Here is a 17,596-nt window from a genome sequence, read left to right as displayed (position 1 = left end):
GCTCGGAACCCCTTAAGTCTTGTTTTTTCCTCCTAGGCACTTCTTTTTCACAGTGCGTAACGTGTACAAATAATGCCTCCCCCATCCAGATTAGCAGACCCATACCACAACCAAGGTCTTAATCCAATATAAAAAAAAGGGTTACAAAATTGTACAGTGTAAGGGTAAAATAAAGTAGGTAAAACCTGTGAAGATGTAACATTAGATTTAAGAATGATTGAACTGTTATAAACTGACACAAAATCAGCAGAAAACATAGATGATGAAGCATAGCAATGGTAATACACTCTTGTACAATGGTAAACAGTTCAGATTTGTCATGAAACAAAAGTCTTTCATCAGTTAATTTGTACTTATATAAATTAATGTATGTATAACTAAAACATGAGACACATGTATCATGACTTATGACCCTGCGGTTTATTCGGCAAAAAAAATTCAATCTAACCAGCACAAAGGTATTAAACAAGCATGACAACAAAGTCTTCTCGTCTCTTCCTCCCATTGACATATTCAAGACTCCGCCCACTGGTCCTACCTGTCATTTGGACCGGGTGGTAAGGTTTTTAGTTCCTAGAGCCTGGAGCCAAGAGCCAAGTTAAACCTAATTCCTCTCGGTTTCATTACGAGGACTCTAATATCGAATCATGGGTATGTATTGCACGATTAATTTATCATTCTCGTAAACTCACCAAGCGCGTTTGTATTTGCATAACGTTATGCATTGTAATAAATTAGCGCCTAGTTCTATGGACAAGCTAGCTAGCTAATGCTAACGTTTAGAAGTTGATGGCAGTCCAGCAGCAATGTTTTACTATAACGTTATGCAGTACTCTAAAAAAAGCAAGGACATTTTAATGTTTATTACACTGAGTATGTTTAGAGTTACATTAGTCGGATAAGTATTCTGCTAACGCCGGTTCTTTAGCTTAAAGCTAACAGCAAGTGGACGGAAACGTTTATGAACGAACACTGACGTGGCGTTAGGTTATAACGAGTTAGGTCGCCAATCTAATTCAAGTGAGAGCTGGTATTTTAACGGGTCTTTGAAGTTGATGATGATGCTAGCAGCAGAGTCTTTACAGCAGCTGCTCTCTTGAAATATCTTATCAGAGGTTTTATTGTTAGCTGAAACGAACTATGTTAACAGTTAATGTTATACTTCCGTAGTCCTGTTTTTGTCCTATAGATATAAGTGTGTTGAAATTAAATGTTTTTATTTATAATGCGGTCAAGCAGAGGAAAACTGTTTAGTTACAGCTGAAGTGACTTGATACTGTTGCACCATACTATTACATCAATGTCAAGGCTAGCATTACAAGTTTTTAATTTTTTTTTATGAGATGCCTGGTCTTTGTGAAGGACTTTGCATCTGTGTTTGAATTCTACAATAAAACACTTTATTTGCCTGGCAGCGGTGAACACGGGCACCTCTCTAGTGCTGTCCAGTCTGCTGTCAGTGCTGGTGTTTGCTGGGATGCAGATGTTCAGTAAGCAGCTGGGATCCACTGAGTGGCTTACCATCCTGGGAGGTTTCCTGGGCTCAGTCCTCTTCATCTGCTCCCTCACTGTATCCTATTGAACTGCTTCAATCCTTGTTGCTAATCATTATACTACAAGATTCTTTAGTAACTAATGTTTTGTTTAAAATAGCTTTTTGTTCATGACCTTCCCACGCAGTTGTCTTTTGTGTACAAATTCTCCAACAAAATGGTGCATCCCATTTTCTGCCTTACCTGACTTCTCTGATTACCCTAGTTTCCTGTGTGCATGTAAATGTACAGATGCCACCGTGGAGTGTTCCACCTTAACTTTGTTTACAGGCATTTAATAATCTAGAAAATCTGATTTTCGGGAAGGGATTCCAAGCCAAGATATTCCCAGAGAGTAAGTAGTGACAGCACTGAAATCAAACTCATGCTGTCAGTCCACAGAGTGTCTTTTATGCTAACATGATGGTTTAGCCTAATATTTCTCCTATGATTTGCAGAGTCGAGCGTCTGCTCAGCTTACACTGAAACATGAACCTTGATTATTAAAGCATATCCAAACAGCACCAGGCCAGCCGCTCCTAATAGGAGTTAATTTTTTTTAAATACACAGTTGGTCAGTGATCGAATCAGTGGTTTAACATACCATCTCAGAAACAGGGTGCTTAATATATCATTCAGACTCTGTCCCTCACTTGTTTTATTTTTGTATTATTACTTTGATATGGCTCTTTGTAGCATTACCTATTTAAAGCTAATGTACTTACTACTTGTTGTCTGGAGTTTGCACCTTCAAGGTTGAACGCACTTAACTGTAAGTCACTTTGGATAAAAGCGTCAGCTAAATGACATGTAATGTAATTATTCAATATCTCATCTTCCAGTTCTGCTGTGCCTGTGTCTGGCACTGTTTGCCTCTGGTCTGGTACACCGTGTCTGTGTCACCACATGGTACGTGACCATACCTTTGCAGATCACAAATACCTACTTTAACTTCATACGACACATTAAAAGTAGTCCCTAAATGCATTTTATTCTATTGCTTTTTCTTTCTTTCTATTCCAGCCTGATATTCTCCCTTTTTGCCCTGTACTACATCAACAAAGTATCTGCCGCTCTCTACCAAGCAGCTGTTCCTGCAGTAACACCAGCCAAGGCTGCCAGCAAAGGCAAAAGGAAGAACTGATGAATCTGTTGGATCCCACTTGTATCCAGTGAATCAGTTATTATTACCCAGGTGCTGATGGCCAGTGCAACACAGCAGTTGCATATTTTGACATTTGTGTTTTGAATCCATAACCCCCCTGCAGGCATCATAAAGACATAGTTTTTTTTGTTTTTTTACAATGATCTCAAATTCAATCAAGGCCATAAAAAAAGCTGTCAACATTCCATTGATAACCTTTTCCTCAGCACTGTTTTTTAAACTGATTGCAAAGAGATTCAACCCTCCCATCACTTTATCTGTGCATTCATCAGCACATCAAGTTGATTTTTTTTTTTGTTTAATTCATTTTGTAATTAAACTCTGTAAAAGACTTTGAATGTGTTCTTCTTGTGTCAAACCAGTTTTTTCAGTGTGCAGTCTAGTTGTTAAGGTACGTGTGGCGCTATCCTCAAACTGAGCTGAAATACCATTTAGGAGAAGGCAGGGGAGGGATAGACACCATAACTTGTTTATCTTTTGTCTTTCACCTACTGTGCTCAAAATGCCCCCGATGAAGTAACTAAATCATTGCTACTTCATGGTCCTTAGAAGTAGACTGGTTGTGGACTTCCCCAGGTGTGTGAATGTGTGTAGGGATGGGACTTGATGACAGGGACAATGTTAACAAATCCAACGATGTGAACATGAAGTTGCTTGTAGTTGACGTCACTGTTTGCTTCAAAGAGGGGTGAGTAATGACTGGTTATACTCATTTTGTCAAGGTGCCTCTTTGGGGTGGTAAATAGTACTAGTTTTCCATCGATTTTAATGTCAAGAAAGGTATCATTTTTTTTATAGATTTTTATATTTGCTCTATTTTGTTTTTATAGAGCAATGGTGGCGTAAAGGTTAAGGAAAAAATGGACTTGGACTGACAGGATACATGTGGATAGGGAAAATAAAATCACTGAGATGCCCTTGGGCAAGGCTTAAACTCCCAACAGTTCCAGTGGAGCTGCTCAGTGGCCATGCTGTGGTTGTACTAGGCAGCTTCCAGGTGTGACTGTCAGTGTGACTTGGCATTCCTGACAGAGAAATTTCCTTAGATGAACTTTTTAAAAAGATGTTTAATATGTCCTAAGCAATCAATTTCACGTAAGTTGGCTGTTTTTGAAACCAGATAGGGCCTGAAAAAACACATTCAAATTGAATAATATAATTGTATAATTGATTATTTCGGACACAAAGCTGTGGGTTTTGTAAAATATATCCCAGAGAAACGAGTAATAGAAGACTGGATTAGAAGAAGCCACCAGAGCCTAAAAGAACATTATGTTACCAAAGATATTGACCCTTGGCCTAGACTCAGCATGTCCCAGCATTATATACTGTGAGAAGATGTGTGAGTGTCGACCGATTTGCGTAATTTTGCTGTGCCATTGCCACTTTGATTAGGATTCACATTAGAAGAACTTTGAATAACAGATTTTCCAGATGTGAAAGTTGGACCTGGACATTTCTGTCTAAAGATGACATCATCATAACACTAAAGGACAAATAAATCTTCAGCTTTAAAAGAAAGTGTCACATTTAAAACTCATGGATTAATCTCTATCTCTTCTCTTGTTGAAGAGTCTTGTGGGAAACCATGGGCAGGGAAAGTGTTTGCTCATGGAGTTTTTTTTTAACGGTATTTCTCTCTCTCTCTCTCTCTCTCTCTCTGCCTCTGCTTCTGTCTCTATATCCCTCACTCTCCCTCCCATCATACTGGGCGTTGCCAAGCGGACTATAAATTCTTGAATAAACTTCCAGTGAGCTTCTCACTCTTCACTGAATCTCAAACTTGTCTGCCTTTTCTTTTGTCCAGGTAAGTTCGTTTTCATTACCTTAACAACTTCTCTGCTTTAACTGTTGTCTCGCGTTTTTCTAAGTTGCATGGTTTTAGACAGAAAAAGTGATAAACTATTATTAAGATTATTTATCTCGGTTGCTATATGTTCGTTTGAGGCTACATGCAGCTTACTTAAGGTTTAGTCTGTGTCAACATATTTTTCTTGGGCGGGCTTGAGCGTTGTTGGCGCATTACGCACGACGTTCCTCTTCTGACAAGTAGCGGCTGGTCCTCCGTCTGTCTTTCCCTTAAGTTATTTCACTCTTCTTTGTCTTTAATGCCTGTGTAGGCCTATGTCGTTTTTTGGGACTCAACCGGGGAAATGGTAAAATGGAAAACAGAGAGAGAAAGAGTGGGAGGATTGAGATAAGGATTTTAGTGCCAGAAAACGATGTCTAATAGCCAAAGAATTTCCTTTTAGTGCCAGCAGGACCAACACCCACATCCTCACTGAACAATATGTTAGTTTTAAGAGAAGTTGCCTCAGTGATTGGAGAAGATCTTTTGTTTAAGTAAAAGTAGCAATACCTAGACATGCAGTACTAGTCCTGCATTTAAAAAAAAAAAAAAAATATATATATATATATATATATGGTAAAAGTAAAGGTGGGGCTTTAGGGGGAAAACGCCTTGTTGCAGCTGTATCCATTTTATATATTGTTTGGTAGTGGAATCTATAACAGAACATGTCTTTAATCTTATCTGTAGGTTAAATAGTATTCTGCACAGTAACTTAGCTGTAAGATGAGTGTAGAGAAAAAGAAAATATATATCCCATAAGATTTTTGCCCAGACTTGTCTTTCCTCCTTTCAGCACCCACTTCTGCAGCCATGACTGAGTTGGAGAATTGCATGGAGTCCCTGATTAAGATATTTCACCGCTATGCTGATGAAGACGGCGATGCAACGACCTTAACCAAGAAAGAACTGAAAAAACTAATGGAGACAGAATTACCCACCTTCCTGAAAGTAAGAATCTTCGGCTTTCTCTAGTGATGTCTCTCCTCACTATGATCAATGTGCATAACTTATTGCTCTTACTTTAACTTTGCACTCTAAACTTGCTCTTTCAGACCCAGAAGAACCCCAAAACTGTGGACTGCATATTGAAAGATTTGGACCAGAACAAAGATGATAAGTTGGACTTTGAAGAGTTTCTTCCCCTTGTCGTCGGCCTCTCGATGGCCTGTGAGAAGTGTTACATGCTCCATAATCAGAAGAAGGGCAAGAAGTGATGGGCAAATATGAGGGAGAGTAATTACGTTCAGTTTTTTTAGTAGTAAAATAATTTTGTTGCACAAATGTGTGTCATATTTACAAGTAAAAACTACCTTTAACAAGAGTTCACCTTCTGTTTGTCTTATTGTCTTTTAGTATGTTGGGTACAAAATACTCCCCCCCCCCCCCCCATGTACACATGGGACTATTATCGTCAAGAAGAATTCTGCCAATGCCAGAAAATACCTCAGAGAAAATTGATTTCCATCTGTTATACATAAATACTCCTTGAATGTTCAATTGACACAGCAGTTTTTATGCTGTATGTAATAGATTCAATATGGAACATGTGCTGGTATCAGATGTTGCTTGGTTGCAGTATCACATGCCTGTATGTCATAGTTCATGAGTTAGAGTTATGCCAAAACAAGCATGCCTTTTTTTCTAAGATTTGGTGACGGTGTTATTTCTCTCTTGGCCCTCCTCTAGTTTAGATGCCAAATCGTTCATTCCCCCTGTGTTTCCAACTTACATGCACATCTTCTGTTATCTCACACACGTCTTTTTATTCAAAGTATATCATCCTTGAAGAAGGGACTTAACACCACTTGCACCAACCAATACAGAATTCCACAGGAAGTACAATGAAGTAGCTTAAAAGAAGGTTAAAGTACAGCCAAAGGACACTGTACACTCCAGAGCATTAGTTCCAATAATAATCAGTAAGTACATTTTTTATAAGGACCATAGGCCAACTACGAGTAGGAGGATAAGACAGCAAGTACCTCTATGTTTTTAATTTTCAAGGAAAGAATATTCCACAGCCTGTGGGCAATGATTACAAAAGCCCTGTGTGCTTTTTCAGCCTGATTCTTAGGATAGTTGGCATTCACCAGCAGAGAGATTTTGCTGTGAAAAGAGGACACATAAACTCTAAAATACACAGCACAACGGGAAGGAGCATACCTTTAATGCTTTAAAAAGTATTCAAAAATATTTTAAAGTCAGTTCTGAATCCAGTGGGTGGTCACTGCAGGAGTTTGAGAAATGAAAAACTTTTCCTCAGCGTATATAGGAAATGGACAGGTTACTAATGACAATAACAATGGCTCTGTTGTATTGAAGTGTCCCAATAAGCCGTGAGGGTGTGACAAGAGGAGTGGAAGAGTGTGGAATTCGAAGCCGCTAAATGGAGTTTATCAATCATTAGTTTTATTGTATACATGCTTTTCCAGCTGTGACAAGTCAAAATATAAGTTTATCAAACATGCAGTCCATTATAACTTTTGGACATACAGTACTATGTTTATGTTATCTGCACAAAAACTTAAAGAATGCAGAAACTGAATCAATAACAAAGGAATGAATGCAAGATAATAAAATAGGAGCCCTGGAGCACAACAACGGTCAGCTGGTGAGGAAATTATATTGCCAGTGACATAAGAGCATTGCCTGTTTGACAAAGAAGAGGCAAACCATCGAGGGCAATCCCAGTTACAGGCTATCGACTCACTGCTGAAGCCTGAACAGAAAACCATGTCAAATGTTGCACAAGTCAGTCATCTAAATAACTGAACATATGGGATGTCAATGTAAACATTATGGTTTGCAGTTAGTGAACAGTGAATAAATGCACAACAATTCAATAAAATTAAGGATCTAGCAAAATGTAGGATTATAGATGGCAACCAACTGAATACCCTTCCCCTCAACCCATCCTCTCCAAGCGTGTAGAGAACCTACAGTGGCTTTTACTTCAACATAAAAAACGCAAAAGGCCCTCTCTAGAGATAAGATAAGATAAACCTTTATTGTCATTGCACCTATTGTGACTCATTTTGAGTGCCACAACTGATATATATATCAACATGACCTAATTTGACTGACCTTATCTAAGTACCTTTTTTTTTTATCCTTTTATAAAAATGTACATTTTAATAAAAGTTTGTTTTTTTAATCTTGAGTATGGTACTCTAACACTCTTTCCAATCCTGGTAATTTATTATAAGCTTTGTTTTTCTTGTTTTTTCAAGTAGTCCAGGTAGTCCAAGTTAGTTGGATGCCACACTAAGACTTTCAATACATTTTTTTTATATTTTTGGGTTGAGTGATGGTTGCAGCTTAACCAACATGGCTGCCTTCAACAATTACTCCTATAATACACCCATACAAGTATTGAACATAGAGATAAAATGAAAAGTGGGGATTTAGTCCTTTAACCAGGAGGTCATGTATTGTCTTTAATTTACCACTAGATGTCACAATATTCTTCCTTAAAAAAACCTAAACATTTACAGTCAAGGAAATTCCTTCCATCGCTGTGTGATTCATGACTTTTATGTGAAGAAGTGGTTTTACTTTTTCTGCTGTTGTTTTATTCACTTGGACAGGTGGTGGCTTACTTTTTTCTTTTCTGGTGGATTATATTGGTTATGAAGAGACCACAGCCACATCAACATACAGCTGTTACATTATATTGAATAATTACGGTAAGTCTTTAACATTTACATCTGAGACTGGATAGTAAAACTAATATTTAGAAGGGAGTTCAAAGCTACTTTTTTTAAAGTGCTCATGTTCATGGTGCAGATTCCACCAGTGAAACTGTAACTCATACCCCAGCCAGCAGAGTGTGGAAAGATGTGGAAACTTTTTTGTAATTAACACATGATCCTTCGTCTCTATTTTCTTTTCGTCCCCTGCAAGGAGAATCTGATCGCATTCAATAAGTGAAAGTAATATGGGAAAAGTGAAAAGAAGCTAGCGCTGAATGGGTTGACCTAAAAGGGACTTGGCAGGGGGCAACAGAGGGGAAGAGAGGAAGAAAATGGAGGCTGAGTTACACAACAGTTGAGCAGGATGAATGGGTAGGGACTTGCGTCAGAATCAAACATATTCAAGCAAACAGCAAAGACACTCTTACTGACAGAGACAGACATATCCAGCAGACAATAGGAATATAAATCTAGCCTTATTTATATAGAACATGAGCAAAACTCTAGGGCAAGCAGGATAGACCAGACACTCTGTGCGGACGTGGAGACATATGCTTATAAACACACACACACACACACACACACACACACACACACACACACACACACACACACACACACACACACACACGCACACATAACTGTGACTTGACTCACCACTTTGGGCTGGAAAAACCCCACATTTTCTCCAGACAGCTACACTGAGCAGCTCCTCAGTTAAGAGACTCGCCTTTCAGAACCTTGACGTCATTTTTCAAAACTCTAGACACAAAACTCAAAACGATCATCACTTGTAACACAGGCTATCCAATGTTCAAAACATTGCATTGTGCATTCATATCTTTAAATAAATATTGCACATGCACAACCATTGGTTCAAAAAACAAATTTATGGTGAAATACCATTGAAACATTACTTTACCCACACACAAGCTACCCATAGTTTTACTGTGTCATCGTTCGTACAATCATTAAATATTGTAGTACAAAATAGGTGATACATGTTTCATTATGGTACTAGATGTAAATACATCCCTGTAAAAGTACTGAAGTAGTAGAGAGAATACTACAGACACAGTGAAATCATTGAACAAAACCTGAAATGTATTCGATCACAACATAGGTTTATTTGAATCAAAGCAAAATAATTAGCTACAAAATAGAAAAGAAAAGACAGTACTGTAAAACATCAAATGCAGTGTTCCTCAACTTGCTTGTACTTTACAGTAAAAAGCAAAACAAAGAAGTGATTACTGTACTTCTACATCTTTATCAACTCTGTCTTGTGGATTTGGCCACAGGTTCTCATCTACATTGCAATTAGCCAAACTTCTTGGCATGGCAAACAATGTGGTATGAGTATATATGTATATATATGTATATATATATATATCAATCATCAGTAACGAGTTGGCAGAATTGGACCAGCAATTCCAAGGGCCTGCATCGATACAGTGCAGTACTGTCAATATTGTAAATAGTCTCAAAGGTGGTACATGGGACCATAGAAACAGTGTCTGATAAACAGTAGTACATTACAGTAAAGAATGATGATGAAATATTACATCCATAGATCATGTAGTCTAATTGGTTCATGCTCCACGCTAATTGGTGACAATGAATCTCGTTATCTTGACTTTCATGATCTAAACATGGAATATTGTTTGTCTGTTTCCATACAACTATGCATTGAGAGTAATGCAACAGTTACTTATCATTTTGAGTAGTTGTATCAATTGATAGTTAGATAATTGTAATGAAATCAATAGACAATCATCTGAAATGTAATGTGTGAATTGCTTTTTGAAATAGTAGTACTTTGATGTTAAGTTGTGTCATATTGAACAGGTGATCTTTGTTAAATGAACAAATGATCTTAGGTTTATGTGTATTGTATCCAAGCAATTGAAAAAAGTGTTAGAGTTTTGAAAAATGACGTCAAGGTTCTGAAATTAGCGCCAAAGTGATTGTAAAAAAATCCAAACCATGTATGATCTACTATAACTGTTCACTAACACGCACAGTGTCAACAACTGCTCTATACAACACAAACATAACTATTGTCTATAGTTTATATTTTCTTTTTTTGGCACAGTTTTGAGACAGAACTGAGATAGAACTGGTGAAGCTAGTTGGGTGGAAAAGGGGAACATTTTCACGTGTGTGTGTGTGTGTGTGTGTGTGTGTGTGTGTGTGTGTGTGTGTGTGTGTGTGTGTGTGTGTGTGTGTGTGTGTTTCCACTCTTTAAGAGGAGGCTTTGCTGTCAGTCTGACAACAGTCTCACCTGGGACAGCTTGTGACACAGACTGTTCTTTCTTCACCCGGGGAACGTGAACGCTTAAGGTGAGTCCTGATGAAAAGAAGGATGTCAGGGATGGAAGGGAAGAAAAAAAATAGCAGCAATTAATTTGGATGCTGAGCATGAAAGATGCAACGGAAATGCCAAAATTGTTGTCTGTCAATTGTTATGAACTTTAGGGTAATGTTTTGGCGTCTTTTAGAGTTTTATGCAGTGCTCTGAGCATTTCTCAATCCCCTTATTGTGCTGATTTTTAACCTCTGACTTTTACACCATATGTTCATGTCTATAAGCATTAGTCTGACAAGATGTGTCTCTACCTGACAGCACTACACAGTCTGCAAAAAAAGTATTTCCTTTTGACTCTTTGTTAATTACTCACAATCAATACAATTTATTTTCTCCAGCTACAGCCATGGCTCGTCTGGAACAGGTCATTACAAATATTGTGGATATATTTCTGGAGTATGCTGATGATGATGGCAAGAAACACCAGTTAAACACAGAAGAGTTGAAGAAGGTGTTGGAGAAAGAAATACAAAGTCCTGAGTTAAAAGTAAGAGAATCGACAAACTCACTTCACATGACGTGCACAGCTATTCATTAAATACAGTAGATTTGATATGCTGCTTGGTATTAACCAGTCAGGGTGTGCTTTTGTGCATTCCATTCTGTTAATTAACTGATCTGTTCTCCAGGATAAGATCAATGCAGATGACATCGGGGAAGCCATGGAGCTGCTGGATAAAAACCATGATGGTGAGGTCAACTTCAGAGAGTTTTGTCGGTGTGTGTCTGTCTTGGCCAAATGCTACTACAACAAGAAGACAGGCAAGGGTGTCAAGAGAGGCAAGGGCAAAGAACAAGAAGCTGAAGAAGAAGACTGAAAAAGATGAACTGCAAACCCTATAAATGTTTGTAGCACCAAAATATATAATGACATTTATAACATACACACAGTCATCCTTGAAAACAGATGCTGCTGGTTTTAGGCAATTTGCACATCCATCATTTAACACAAGCCTGTGATTTGTGTTTGAAATGTGCATCCAAAAGTTATATTCACTGTGTAATCTGATTTTCAAAGAACTTTACATTCTATACTTCCTGAAAATGAATAAAACACTAGAAGAAGTTTAGTTTGTTGTGGGCTTCCTGGCAATCACTGCACATGTAGTTGATAGGTATCTGGTATCACTGCTGAGGAAGGAAACAAGCATGGGCTCATCAAAGATTCAACAGTCATCACCCGTTATCTTCTCCAGTGCACATATCACTGTCAGTGCTTCCTCAATAGAAATGTCTCTATGCTCTATTCCAGGGATCTTCAATGTTTTTTAAGCCAAGGACTCCTTAACTGAAAGAGAGACGGAGCAGGGTCCCCCTACTACATATATTGTATAAAATGAAGTTGTGTGTTAAACTGGGCCTAAAGCCTTTACACATACCTTTTTAGTGCATAGAATACAAAGCTATTGAAATAAAAGTTGGTATGATTTTATAAATCATGTTTTTATGTGGCACAGTGAATCCTTAGGATTAACTGTATCTGTGGATGTCTACTTTAGGCAAGTAAGCCTATCATCAATGTATTTTCTGATTTATGTTTGCTAATAATTTATTCAATACATGTTAAGACATTGTTATTTTTGAAAAAACATTAAAAAGTTGCAAAGAAAGGAGTAAGACACTGTGCAGAAGTTTCTTTGCAACTATTGACTTACTTACCCCCCCTTTACAGAAAAAAGTATTTTTCTGTAATGAAAGACTTTCAAAAAATTAGCAATAATTTCGTGTTGAAGATATCTGCTCAAGGTCATGAGAAAAGTTTTACTTTTTAATAGCAAGAATGTATTCTAAATCTGCATACAAACATTTGTTTAAAGGGTTTGAATAGTTTAAGGGCAATTCAATGCTGGAATAGTCCTGCATTCGCTGGAGTTAATGTAGTTATGTTATGTTATATTTTTTTGGAGAAGGACCGTTGAATAGCTACACATTTGTTTCCTCATCATTTCATAAAACAGTTGCCCATGTATTATATACTGCATTCTCCCTACTGCTTGCAAGGTGGAGCCAGTCCACTGAAATGCTGTTTATAAGAGGTGAGCATCTGGCAGCACACTATTGCAAGCATATCCTGCTGTCCATTCATGTGCTATAAGTGAGTTTGAGTGAGATACCATAAACAAAAAAAAAGGTGTTTAGAAGCTCTGCGTAAAGTATGGAACCAAATGAATTGGTGTAGGTAGGTGGGTTAGGGTTATAGTTAGGGTCACAAATAGGCTGATTTATATTTGCTCATAATATGTTTGATTCATGTTAAGACAATTTACATTTTTGAAAAAAATTAACAATAATTTGGTGACCCCTCTGCAGTAACTTTGAGGACCCTCTAGGGGCCCCGGACCCTCTGTTGAAGATCCCTGGAGTAGAGCATTGCCTGATGGTGCTGGGTATTGTGTTCCAAACGTTTGTGGCTCTAATGGAGAAAGCTGACCGGCCAAATTCAGTGGACCTGTGCTGTACAACACAGTTTCTTGTTTGATGTTATCTGAGCATAGTGAGGCAAACTCAACTGTCAGTGGTGAGCAAGATTGTGGGTAATTTTGTCCATCAAGCATGAGTTTGCAAGGGGAACAACATTTCCCAAGGGCAAAAGGTTACTTTGTAATTATATGACAGTGATGGTATCTCAAAGGTATTTCGTCAAATATTTTAAAATAATATATTTTTGCATCAGTTTTCCCCAGTAAGAGTCATTTAACAACTCACTGTCTTTGCTCTCACTTTTTCTTAGTTACCATTTATTTGTGTGAAGCCACTTATCTTTGCCTATTTACATCTATTTGTTTGAATGCACCGCCTTTATCAATCTGTCAGCCACTTGAAGCTGAATAAACAGAATGCACCTGGTCTGATATTTGTTTAAATGGTCCAACCATCATGTAAGTAAATCTAGACAAATCTAAACAAAGGGACAAAGTAAAGCCTACTCCTTTTCTTCTTTTCAGTCAGGCTTACACAAAAAAGGTCTGAGTTGGCCATATTTGTAGAGACATTTTATGTTACCATGCATTAATCAATAAACTCTGTGAAAGAGTAGGTTGGGTTCATTTCTGGCCACTTATCTATTCAAACAACTAGAATGTACTGTATACAGGATGACACAGGACTTAATCTGTTTGCGTGAGAAAGTTGTACAAGGAGAACAGTGTGAAGGTCTGAATGAACAGTGAGTGCCAAATGGAGCAGCAGCACACTATTTGCAATAAAAGCATCCTGCTTTCAAATGGGTCTTACTGTAAGTTTAAACTTACTCCTGGTGAAATGTGAGTCTTTGGTAACACTTTACAATAAGGTACACAAAAAAATAGGTAGTTAATGATTAGTTACTGTTTTTGAAAGGGTAGTTACCCTTTTTCAGAAGGGTAGTTACTGTTTTTCAGAAGGGTAGTTACTGTTTTTCAGAAGGGTATACCTTTTTTCAGAAGGGTAAGGAATGATTAGTTACCCTTTTTCAGAAGGGTAGTTACTGTTTTTCAGAAGGGTAACAAATGTTTAGTTTGCCTAGTTACCCTTTTTCAGAAGGGTATAACGAATGATTAGTTACCCTTTTTCAGAAGGGTAGTTACTGTTTTTCAGAAGGGTAGTTACCCTTTTTCAGAACGGTAACAAATGATTAGTTACCCTTTTTCAGAAGGGTAGTTACTGTTTTTCAGAAGGGTAGTTACCCTTTTTCAGAACGATAACGAATGACAAAGGGTAGCTACCCTTCTGAAAAACAGTAACTACTCTTCTGAAAAAGGGAAACTAATCATTCGTTACCCTTCTGAAAAAGGGTAACTACCCTTCTGAAAAAGGGTAACTAATCATTTGTTATCCTTCTGAAAAAGGGTAACTACCCTTTCAAAAACAGTAACTAATCATTAATTACCTATTTTTTTGTGTATCTTATTGTAAAGTGTTACCCAATAAATTGTCTGCAAGGGACCTAAATTACTGTCTGCAGAAGCAAAGCTATAGCTAACAGTATTGTAAGCATAAATTAACATAGATGATTATTCTACTTCACAAGTACATATAATTAATCCTGAAGACTGGAAGAGACTACACAAAAGTACTCTAAATGAAGCAAGTGAGTGTTTCAGTGCAAAATGTCACTCCCCCTTGCTTCCTGTCTTTGCGCTAAGCTACAAAATGTCATGGAGACATGTCTGTATTGAAATCACTTGTTAAGACCCAAAATCTTCAGAGCATGTAGTATCACTACAGACTGTGAGTTGGTTATAATTTCTCAGGGACAGAGAACAGATTCAGATTCAGTTGAGCGATTCCCCACCAGAAATGATCTGAGCACACCTCAGGCAAGGAAAAGAACACACCCTACTCAGGTGTAATTACTTCCACCTCCGCGAGAGGCCATTCAGGTTGCTAGGCTCCTTGTTCTATATTTTGATTCTCGGCTGCATGTATGAGTCTTAACAACACCTCTTGAGAGCAGGAGGAATCTGAGACAATGAAGCTGTAGAAACCTACCAAAGTCTCCCCACACAGAGTCACTTAAAACAATGTAGCCTACATCAGAATAACAGACAATATAGAGAGTAACATAACACCTGGCTGTTGTACAATGCAGCGTCTATGCAGCCCAACAACGTCACGCCTAAAATCACTGGTTGCTACAGCCATGCATGTGGCTATAGCCAATTGGTGGTATGTATAGGCTGTACTGAGGCACAGTGCGAGCAAAGTATGTACAGACAAATCTCTAAATGCATTTGCAAATCGCCACACGCATTTGCAGATCTCTGTCACGGCAGAAGTGTAGCAAAAGTTACATATAGAGGCCTGCTGAGTTGTAACTGATGATTTGTCTGTCTTTCCAGCTCTTGGAGCAAAAAACTTCAATTTTTCAGCCATAATACATATAATACGCATTTACAATTTTGTCTATGGATTCACGTACGGACACAGATTAAGGGTAACAAATTTACAAATCGGATTAGGCACACAAGGATTCAAATCAAATCAAATTGATTTGTCACATACACAATCATACACAGTGCAATGTGCAGTGAAATTCATTGTGTCCCTGTTCTGTCTCAATAAAAACAATAACATTAAAATCCATAATCCACAGTAATATATCAAACATGAGAAAATGAGGTGGTGGGTGGAAGCTAGCCACAGATTCTGAAGACACATTTGCAGATTTCTTCTCCCACACCCTTTTTCTTTCTTTCTGACTGCTGTGAAGACATGCCCAGACAAGTAATATTGTCAATAACCACTTCAGCATACGCAGTAGTTTGTAATACAAACTGACAAAGCACAGAAACAATGGAAATCAGAGCCAAAGAAAGAAAGAAAGAAAGAAAGAAAGAAAGAAAGAAAGAGGATGGGAGAGTAATACAAACAACAAACTTGGACTCCATTGTGTCTGTGGGTCTCACATTGCCTGCAGTCCAATGTTTGACTCATTGTAAAACGAGCTGCGTGGTAGCATCAGCATTATTCTTGCTCAAACCACACAACTGTAAGAGAACTAAGCTCCAGTTTGAATCCATCATTCATTTCCAGGGATACATTCAGCTAAATCATAGCTCATAAACTACAATGAACTCAATAGGGTTGTGTCACACTGTAGCTGCTGGAGCGACTACAAGCTTTTTTTGATCAAACAGCAATAATTGAATGCATATGCTGTTTGTTGGTTTACAAGAATCAGGAAGTAAATGATTTGTTCACATCACATAACTTTGGATTTTCTGGTCTTCTGTTTAAACTAAAGAGAGAAACTTTGACTAAAAGATGAAAACAGGGCGGAGAAAGAATGAAGAGCAATTTAGCTACTTCCTCTCTAAAATCCTCTGCTTGAGGTAAACAAGCTTTCTTGCATGCACACACACACACACACACACACACACACACACACACACACACACACACACACACACACACACACAATCAACCACTGGGTTGTAGTGGAAATTTTTGTGTGGTGTTTTGAGAGAGGCAGAGACTACACAGCACACAACAGCAGCCTGTTTTGACAAAAAAAGAGAGCCCCATGCTCTAATATTATACATACATGTAATATTATAAAGGTAGATTTTTATTATAACATCTGCACAAACATGCTCTGTTTCACACAAGTCAAAGCATTTTCCAGTTTTCAGATGAAGGTTTAAAAAATATATTAACAAGACCAAAAGGTCTGCAGCCACACTTAGTCTCTGGGGTTCATTATACTTAAACAAATCCTGACAAGGACAGGGTTCATTATCACAATAGCTCTGAAATCATTACACCACTTTTAATGGCTGATGTACTGAGTACTTTTTTTTAGAAGATGTTGGTGTGTTTGTGAAGGGAGGACATTGTTTGTCTGCAAACAGTGAATCATTGACCACGCCTATTCTCTGTTTTCTTCTTCTTGTCTGTGCTAATACCAAACCCACTCGAAATATAAATTTTTTTTACCGCACAGCGAAAACAAGTCTTATGATATTGTCAACCCACAGTTGCAACATATTGTTTGAGCATGCAGAAAAATACTTTTTGATTGTTGAGAGTCTCATTCCAAACACCGCATCCTGGAGGCTGTAGTCTCTTGTACTTGTTGCCATCATAAAAGTGTGTATTCTTCTCCTCTGACACAGTGCTGCATACTAGGGCTGTATTAACAGTCATAAAGACACAAAGTTGGGCTGACATGGAGTAGAAACAATTGAGATAAGAGTTGTGCAGACTTGCTGTTCCATGTTGCTGTAGTGACTCAGTAAAGCTTATTGTTTGGTGTAATGTTAGTCAGACAAAATTCTTTCCACAGTTTGCTAGTAGTGTTGGAAATAATACCCTATTCTTTTATCTAAAATTAGCAATACCAGGGCACCTGGGTAGCTCTAAGATAATGAAATGCCTAAAAATCTGTACAATATTTGGAAAAATACATAATAGATGACAAGGAAAAAAAACATTCTGTAGACTCTAAAGTGTAGAGTATATAGGCCAAATCACACAGAAAAAGCTACGCTTTTAAAAAAAATACCT

General features: G+C 37.8%; 3 protein-coding genes across 3 annotated transcripts; all 3 read left to right on the top strand.

Annotated features, from left to right (window-relative positions):
- The first annotated feature begins 479 nt into the window (after window positions 1–479).
- krtcap2 (keratinocyte associated protein 2) lies at window positions 480–3,029 on the top strand. Its single transcript, XM_028579699.1, has 5 exons — window positions 480–651; window positions 1,416–1,570; window positions 1,824–1,887; window positions 2,375–2,441; window positions 2,556–3,029. The coding sequence occupies exons 1-5, from the start codon at window positions 648–650 to the stop codon at window positions 2,674–2,676; spliced, it is 411 nt and encodes a 136-aa protein (XP_028435500.1). The 5' UTR covers window positions 480–647; the 3' UTR covers window positions 2,677–3,029.
- A 1,367-nt stretch (window positions 3,030–4,396) lies between these two features.
- Window positions 4,397–5,870, top strand: LOC114556682 (protein S100-A1). Its single transcript, XM_028579700.1, has 3 exons — window positions 4,397–4,504; window positions 5,343–5,497; window positions 5,602–5,870. The coding sequence occupies exons 2-3, from the start codon at window positions 5,360–5,362 to the stop codon at window positions 5,761–5,763; spliced, it is 300 nt and encodes a 99-aa protein (XP_028435501.1). The 5' UTR covers window positions 4,397–4,504; window positions 5,343–5,359; the 3' UTR covers window positions 5,764–5,870.
- A 2,159-nt stretch (window positions 5,871–8,029) lies between these two features.
- On the top strand, window positions 8,030–11,679 carry s100w (S100 calcium binding protein W). The gene is made up of 4 exons (XM_028580569.1): window positions 8,030–8,235; window positions 10,491–10,584; window positions 10,948–11,096; window positions 11,239–11,679. The coding sequence occupies exons 3-4, from the start codon at window positions 10,956–10,958 to the stop codon at window positions 11,425–11,427; spliced, it is 330 nt and encodes a 109-aa protein (XP_028436370.1). The 5' UTR covers window positions 8,030–8,235; window positions 10,491–10,584; window positions 10,948–10,955; the 3' UTR covers window positions 11,428–11,679.
- The last annotated feature ends 5,917 nt before the right edge of the window (window positions 11,680–17,596 follow it).

This window comes from Perca flavescens, chromosome 6 (assembly GCF_004354835.1).
Source record: "Perca flavescens isolate YP-PL-M2 chromosome 6, PFLA_1.0, whole genome shotgun sequence".
Taxonomy (NCBI): domain Eukaryota; kingdom Metazoa; phylum Chordata; class Actinopteri; order Perciformes; family Percidae; genus Perca; species Perca flavescens.
Note: the sequence above shows the minus strand (reverse complement) of the source record. Positions and strands in the feature narration are given on the sequence as shown.

Excerpts from the sequence above, each read along its gene's own strand:
- krtcap2 (XM_028579699.1), top strand. Across the intron at positions 1,571-1,823 it reads TCTTCATCTGCTCCCTCACT|GCATTTAATAATCTAGAAAA; the intron begins GTATCCTATTGA and ends CTTTGTTTACAG. Across the intron at positions 1,888-2,374 it reads AGCCAAGATATTCCCAGAGA|TTCTGCTGTGCCTGTGTCTG; the intron begins GTAAGTAGTGAC and ends CTCATCTTCCAG.
- LOC114556682 (XM_028579700.1), top strand. The coding sequence starts at position 5,360 with ATGACTGAGTTGGAGAATTGCATGGAGTCCCTGATTAAGATATTTCAC. Across the intron at positions 5,498-5,601 it reads AATTACCCACCTTCCTGAAA|ACCCAGAAGAACCCCAAAAC; the intron begins GTAAGAATCTTC and ends TTGCTCTTTCAG.
- s100w (XM_028580569.1), top strand. The coding sequence starts at position 10,956 with ATGGCTCGTCTGGAACAGGTCATTACAAATATTGTGGATATATTTCTG. Across the intron at positions 11,097-11,238 it reads TACAAAGTCCTGAGTTAAAA|GATAAGATCAATGCAGATGA; the intron begins GTAAGAGAATCG and ends TCTGTTCTCCAG.